The following is a 6979-nucleotide window of genomic DNA, read 5'->3' as shown; positions in this document are numbered from 1 at the left end:
AAATGCTACTTGTTAACTCGGGCATGTCCCCGAGCCGTGGTATTTGTGGATAGCCGCTATTGTGTTGACAGTTCCACCCAGAAAGGGTGCACACAGCACATTATCTACGTTTTATTAGTCTAATCATGTGGAATTTGGACCACCGCTGAATTAGTACTGCTACGAACTGTGGGACCTAAGTGAGTATACGGGCTACTTATGGTCGTTCGTAAAATAATGAGGCATATTGGTCAGGAAAGACTCAGTAGCATCTCAAGTTTTAAACATCGTTATAGATTTTACATTTATCGTGTGCAAGTTCATGTATTAGTTTGCAAGAAATGATTTATGCATTGTAAATAGTTTTGTGCATATGAAAACCTGTGAACTCACCAACTCCTTGTAGTTAACGTTGTTATATGTTTCATGTTTTTCAGGAAATAAGTAAAAAAGTGAAGTTTTTGGAGCATATTTGTAACAACAATGATTTTGTGTATTTTGTAAACTTTGTTTTGAAGTATTCAAACACCAACTTGGTTATGGATGTAATCTTGTAAAACTTATGGTGTTATTTATTAACTGTTGCTGTGACACACTTACCTGTTACATCTCGTGTTTCCGCTTTACGGGGTGTGACATTTTGAAAAAGGTTGTTAAACACTTTTTTAATCTCATCTGTTAGATCATCTCAATCTAATAGTTTAAATGAATTTTTAGGTCTTTATTTTTTCAGGATTCTCTCCTGATCTCACACATCACACTCTTCAAACATTACACTTTGATGGGATATAGTAGATGTGTTTGATTTTAGTTAGCCTAGAGTAATCACAATATCACATTAATCTAAATCTTATGCGATCAAGGTGGAAACGTTCAATCACCTCAATTTTTTCGAACGTCTTTGTCAAAATCAAGCTTTCGACATGGTTACTTCTATAGCTTTTAAGATAGATTCATCGAAGTTCATGATCATTTGACATCATTGTTCATACATTGACTGAACTGAATATATAACATTGATGACGTAATAGAGCATGAAACCCCATATATATATATATATATATATGTGTGTGTGTGTGTGTGTTAATATACCTGACTGACCCTGATTATGGCATAACCAATTACTTCATGTTTCATAAAGAGCGAACTGGTTACAGGATCGATCATTAACAGATTGATGGCCACCTGTAAAAATGATGACTTAATTATAACTTTGATTTTTCAGAGAAAAGTAGATCTCAATCAAACCATGGGTTACATATACTTCTACCTTCATATGGTTTTTAAATCCTTAAAATGCTTTTGGCATAGACGTTTTCCTTCATCGCTAGCAGGGTTCTTTCCGAAAACAATCTTTTTATCACTGGAACACGGAGGAGATATCTGCATATCAGTCTATACCTCCAACAATAGACGGGATATACTGGGTTTATTTGATTTGGTTTTTTATAGACATTATCCTTCAATAATTTTTCTAACTTACTAACAAATCCCAGATACTTCTAATCAATACTGCTCAAGATGCTGGTTTACCAGCTCTTGTGAGGTTTGAATCTCCCACTTCTATATCCCAACTTTACAATATAAAATCTAACAAATTCTAAAACTTCATATGTATTTGGTATAACAAAAAATGGGTTGTCAATACGGCACCGTGGCAGTCAGAGTCCGATGCCTGGGATCCGTGAGTCTTGTTTGTACATTGATGAAGCCAGCATCGTTCACAGCTTTTTCCAAATCAAGCAAATAGTATTCATCCAGAAAAGGCTCGGTGCTCTTCATTAAGGTAAACAGGACAGGCGACAACTCCTATAACCATATCAAATGCATAATAATGAGAACGCTTTTTAGCATAATTAACGTGCAAAATGATGTGAGAATATGTGGACTCTGACACGCCCGGTCCAACGAAGGCTAGATGGGCACAGGTGTCTCAAATTGTCGAGTTCTGGGCACAGATGTCCCGGATGGTATCCCTTATGCTGTGCTCTTGACACTTTTGTTTATGAAGGAAAGGAAACGAGAGTGAAGGAAAGGAGGGAAAACAATGAAAGCATGTGTTCTTGAAACTTTTGAGGAGGGAAAGGAAAGGAAAGGAATAGGAGGGAAAATAAATGATATGTTTACACCAAATGTGGGAAGAAAGGTAAGGAAAGAAACTTCGAAAAATTGGTATGACAAAAATATCCTAATATAAAAATAAGAATAAGTTGATAAAAACAAATACAAAGGATATATTTGTAAAAGTGACATATTTTCCTTTCCTTTCTCTCTCTACTTCATGTACATGATTTTTTTTCTTCTCATTCTTTTCTCTCTTCCCTTCCCTTCAAGAGACAAATAAAATATTTTTTTTCCTTTCCATTCTTTTCCGTCCCTTTTTCTTTCTTCCAAAATTCGAGAACAAATTTGCTCTGTTACCATGTGAAAGTATATATGAAGCCCCATTAGATTACTTTCTAAAAGAGCCCTTAAAGAGAGAATGGAGGTTCCAACATGTATTAACATAAGTATTGATATTACATCAAAAGTTTAGCCAAAATAAAGCATCAAAAGCATTGTACCTGAAGTTTCTTGGACTTTGGCTGCAGAGGAGATCATATTATACTGTTAGATTTTGATGGCATGATGGTATGTTAGAACACAAAGATACATAGGAGAGGGCAATTACCGAGTTATCAGTCGCAACAAAAGTTCCTCCAGGACGAAGCAGCCGAAATGCTTCCTTTACCAAATTTATTGTAGCCGTTGCTGGGCATTCGTGAAACTGCAAAGAGTTGCGGATCAGAGATATATTGTATGGAAGTCAGGGACGATCATCCGGGCCTAATGACAGTACAATGTACTAGTCATTAAGCAATGTGTAATGCAGTACATGATAAAAATGCTATTGGTTGGGGCTACACTCGTTGCCAGAAGGGCCTAAACTTTGCATAGTTTGTGCAAAAGGGTTTGCATGCGGCAACCCCCGAGGTGGTCCACACCAGCCCATTCCAAGAACATCGTGTGAGAGGCAATCATGTAAATAGTGGCCCGCTAGGTGGCTGGCTTGAGAGCCTAGTGCCCGAGCCCAAATTGTAACTCCCACACTGTTGGCAGCCAGACTTGAACCTCGCCTATTTGTGCAAGTATACCATCCCAGAATCAATTGTACTACTCCGCTAGAGGCAACTTTGCCTAGGGAGTGCTTTTGAGTAGTTGGACAAAGGTGCCAGATACCACAGTTGAAAGAAAACAAACAAGGTTTCACATAGACAGGGCAGATTGCTCTGTTCCAGTTACTGCATCCAATTGGTTTGATGATTTATTTTGATACTTAATTTCACTATAATATAACCATGCAGCATACCCCCTATCAACTGCCACTTCACATTTGTGTTGCAAGAAATATGATGTGCATTGTTCCATCTGTTTAACTTGTTAACAAACAACCCTTAGGGGTAGCTCAGATGGTCAGGCCTTGATTTTTCTCCCCATTGGTCACTAATTCGAGTCCCCTCAAGGCCATTGGATGTTCTCCTTGCTGTTAATTTCAATGCCCCATGGGATTAGTTGAGGTATGAGTAAGCTGGTCGGACACCCATGGTTAAAATAACTTGTTAACAAACGAGACATACCACATAGGCAATTGAAACAATGTCGAATGATTGTGAATCCAAGCCTGTGCATTCACCATTTGCATGTATCCACTGGAATGTAGTTGAACTCTGAGGATTTCTCTTCTCCTTGTATTTAGCAACAGCCAAAAAGTATGGTGATAGATCCAGACCCTGTTGCACAACATGAAAAAAAAGACGATCATTGTAATGTTCACATTAATAGTAGACATCTAACATACTGCAAGCAACATACCACGACAAACACCACTGCAAACTGCACCCAAACCCTATGGATTTACTACCATAAGAAATACTCCCTTCATGCCATAAGCAATGACATTAATAAGTAATGATGACAAGAGGCAAACTGGTAATTAAAACTTAAAAGGTTACCCAAATTTTTTTTGCAATTCTAAAGGAACATCCTTAGATAGAAAGTGTTGCAATTTAATGCCAACGGTAATGGGTAAGGTTCTGGACATTGGTTTAAGAGGTCTCAGGTTTGAATCCAACAAATGATATCCATTCCTTAGTTTGTTAGGTCCATGGAATAGGGGCTTTGCATGGATCAAGTAGACTACTTGGTTTGGGTCTGAAGTGCTCGAAAAGCTATGGTTATTTAAAACAAACATAGATAAATAAATAAAGTGTTGCAATTCTTGTGATGGAGGAAGTAGAAGCATGTACTTACAGTCAGTTTAGCAGAAGGGAACTTATCAGCAAGAAATCTTGTGCTCACACCTACAGAACATCCAACGTCAAGAATGTCTCTGATTTTCAAGTTCCCTGAAAATTGCTGATGATGTTGCTCAATAGCATTAAGCCAGTTTCCACGAACTATTTCATTTGCATCATCAACTGAAGAAGCATCAGGTATAGCCCGTTTCACCATTGACATAGTTGCTGCCTCAACTTCTGCAGCAGCCTAAATAGACACAGGGTTATTAAGGATTTAGATTGTTCAGAAATATACTATGTAACCTGGTTAAGTTCTTGCTATAAATTCTTCTTGGGAGTAAAAGGAGCAGCTCAGAAACAACGTAATTACCAAGTGGGTTTTGGCCCAATGGTATCAATGAATTCCTACAACCCTTCGGGTGTGTTTGGTAAGCGGATAGGACTGAACAGGACTGGACTAGAAAGAGTGAGGTAGGCGGGTGAAATAATTGTGTAAAGTTTTAACTTAATATGGAGTTTAGTGATTTATCTATCATGTATTATCTCCTTGATTTTTGTTCCACCAATTTTGGTGGGACAAAAACACTGCATTTTTTCATTCAGTCATGTTAAATCCCAGTCTAATTTTCACACCAATCTGGGACAACAAGTTCTTGTTCTTACCTTTTCCGGTGTTCCATTTTCTCCAAGTCTAATTGTGCGTTCAAATCTCTTTCGAGACATCACTGTACCACTTAAAATAGGAACATAACACATAGCACTAAATACATCTACAACTTCATACTTGTTTAAACTTAAAGCATGAAACAAATGACAATACTAGTACCCTGCACAACAAACGGGAAACCCAAGAGACATACGTTCTCAATGTATTGAAGCTAGAAGTAAGATATGCAACTACCTTCCAGATAAGTACTAGAAGAGAAGATGCATAAAATCTTATTTTTCCAAATTTAATAGAAATTATATGTCCTATAAGCAGATGAATAAAAGAACGTTTACCAGCCAAGAAAGGTTGCCTTCATCATATGCATGGAAGGGCTTGAGATAATCTGTTTCAAAAGAGGAACTACTAAATATATCACACCCTGGTTGACATAGGAGTAGCATATATTAAGCTAAACCTAACTCAATCTTCCCTGAAGTAGTAAGCTTGGGTTGTTGAAAAAGCAATAGTGATCATAAAAACCAATGTTTTGTCGAGTACCATTTACTGAACCGGCTATGAACACAATTATATCATTCTAGCTGTTAGAATATGTGGAACCATAGAGAGCACTGGAATCTTAAGAGTATTTCTCGAGCAGTAAGCTGTTCCACATACATAAGATTCTAGAGCAGTAAGCTGTTCCACATACATAAGACACAAGGAAGGACCGAAGGGGTATACAGAAGAAGCAAAGTTCAAAGATCCTTATGGACAGTGGAAGAAAGATGGAACAAGAAATCTTTGAGGATAAAAAATGAGTCATAAATTGATGGCGCATAGGCTTGATGGCGATTCAAAGATCCGTCAGGCCCTTCTGTGAGTGCATCTCCAACAGTAGGGTAAAACACCATTTTGCCAGTTTGGAAATCCAACCGGCAGGCAAAAAGAACGCCATTTTTCTGGAGATGGGAGAGAAACTGCATATGGAGATCAAAACCCACCAATTTGGTGTATTTTTGGTATTGTGATTGCCTGACTGGAATGGTCTAATTGCAGTATGTAACTAGCTCATATGCATAGTAATTCTCTAACAACATCAATATTTTGTTCTATTAAAATCACATGAAGTATATAACCTTATATAGCCAGGAGGTCATGAATTTTATTAAAGACTCATTTAAGTCATTTACCTAAATGACTCAATTCAATACAAGAAAAGAACAGAACAGAACAGAACTCAAAAGAATGGGAGAGAAATTTACAGTCAGGGTATACTATATCCGCATTCTGGATGGTCTCCATTTCCTTATAAACATCTGATTCCAAAATTTCTTTTGTCATTGCTCGCCATGGTACATTGCTTTTCTCAGCCGTACTGTTCAAACAATATTCAGTTTGATCACCCAAAAATTGCAGTAAACTGATAATAAATCCTATATCAAATTTCTATCACCAGAATACTAATACAAAGATAAGAAATTAAGCTATGGCAACAGAATTTAGTATTAACCTGATGAGGACTTGTCTGGCGCCGAGTTTGAGCAAAGAATAAAGAGGTTTGAACGAAATTAGGGCACCAACGAGGCGAGAAAGAGGCGTTTGACCCGTCCAATTAGGTCTTTCCAGATTCCCTTCTTCGTACGACGCCAATCGACCAGCTGCACCTCCTCCACTCATCCGGACAGTCATGGCGGACTTTGTGGTCGGTTGTTGGGTTATCGTTGTTCTGCAAAAGTGATAACGGCTGCCATATTTCGATTGTGGGAACACACAGAGTGCCATTAACTGGAGCTCCGCCGTGGTTAACGGTTATGGTTGTGGTTGCAGGTGGAGTCGTTTTTGCATCAACCGGCGCCACTTATCATTACATTTCAAAATCTCGCGTAATCTTGTTCATCCATTCAAAATGTGCCACGTCAGCTACATAAAGGTGCTTGTCAATGTTTCTCCGATTCTAACAAATGTGTATCTTTACTATCATTTAAAAAAAATTCTTAAAAATCATTTTTATGTATAAAATATTATTTATTAATATATTAAAAACGTACTCGCACAATATAACAAGATACATCAT

The 6979-nt window shown here is 37.6% G+C and overlaps 1 protein-coding gene across 1 annotated transcript; it reads right to left on the bottom strand.

The window, feature by feature from the left end:
• Positions 1 to 1440: 1440 nt before the first annotated feature.
• LOC112525183 lies at positions 1441 to 6758 on the bottom strand. The gene is made up of 8 exons (XM_025135189.1): positions 6416 to 6758; positions 6168 to 6280; positions 5259 to 5308; positions 4270 to 4503; positions 3597 to 3749; positions 2651 to 2746; positions 2544 to 2564; positions 1441 to 1788 (listed from the first exon to the last, which is right to left on the bottom strand). The coding sequence occupies exons 1-8, from the start codon at positions 6685 to 6687 to the stop codon at positions 1621 to 1623; spliced, it is 1107 nt and encodes a 368-aa protein (XP_024990957.1). The 5' UTR covers positions 6688 to 6758; the 3' UTR covers positions 1441 to 1620.
• Between the last annotated feature and the right edge of the window lie 221 nt (positions 6759 to 6979).

The sequence above is a fragment of the Cynara cardunculus genome, assembly GCF_001531365.2.
Source record: "Cynara cardunculus var. scolymus isolate 2C chromosome LG 13, CcrdV1, whole genome shotgun sequence".
NCBI classification, from domain to species: domain Eukaryota; kingdom Viridiplantae; phylum Streptophyta; class Magnoliopsida; order Asterales; family Asteraceae; genus Cynara; species Cynara cardunculus.
This window is presented reverse-complemented; position numbering and strand designations above follow the sequence as displayed.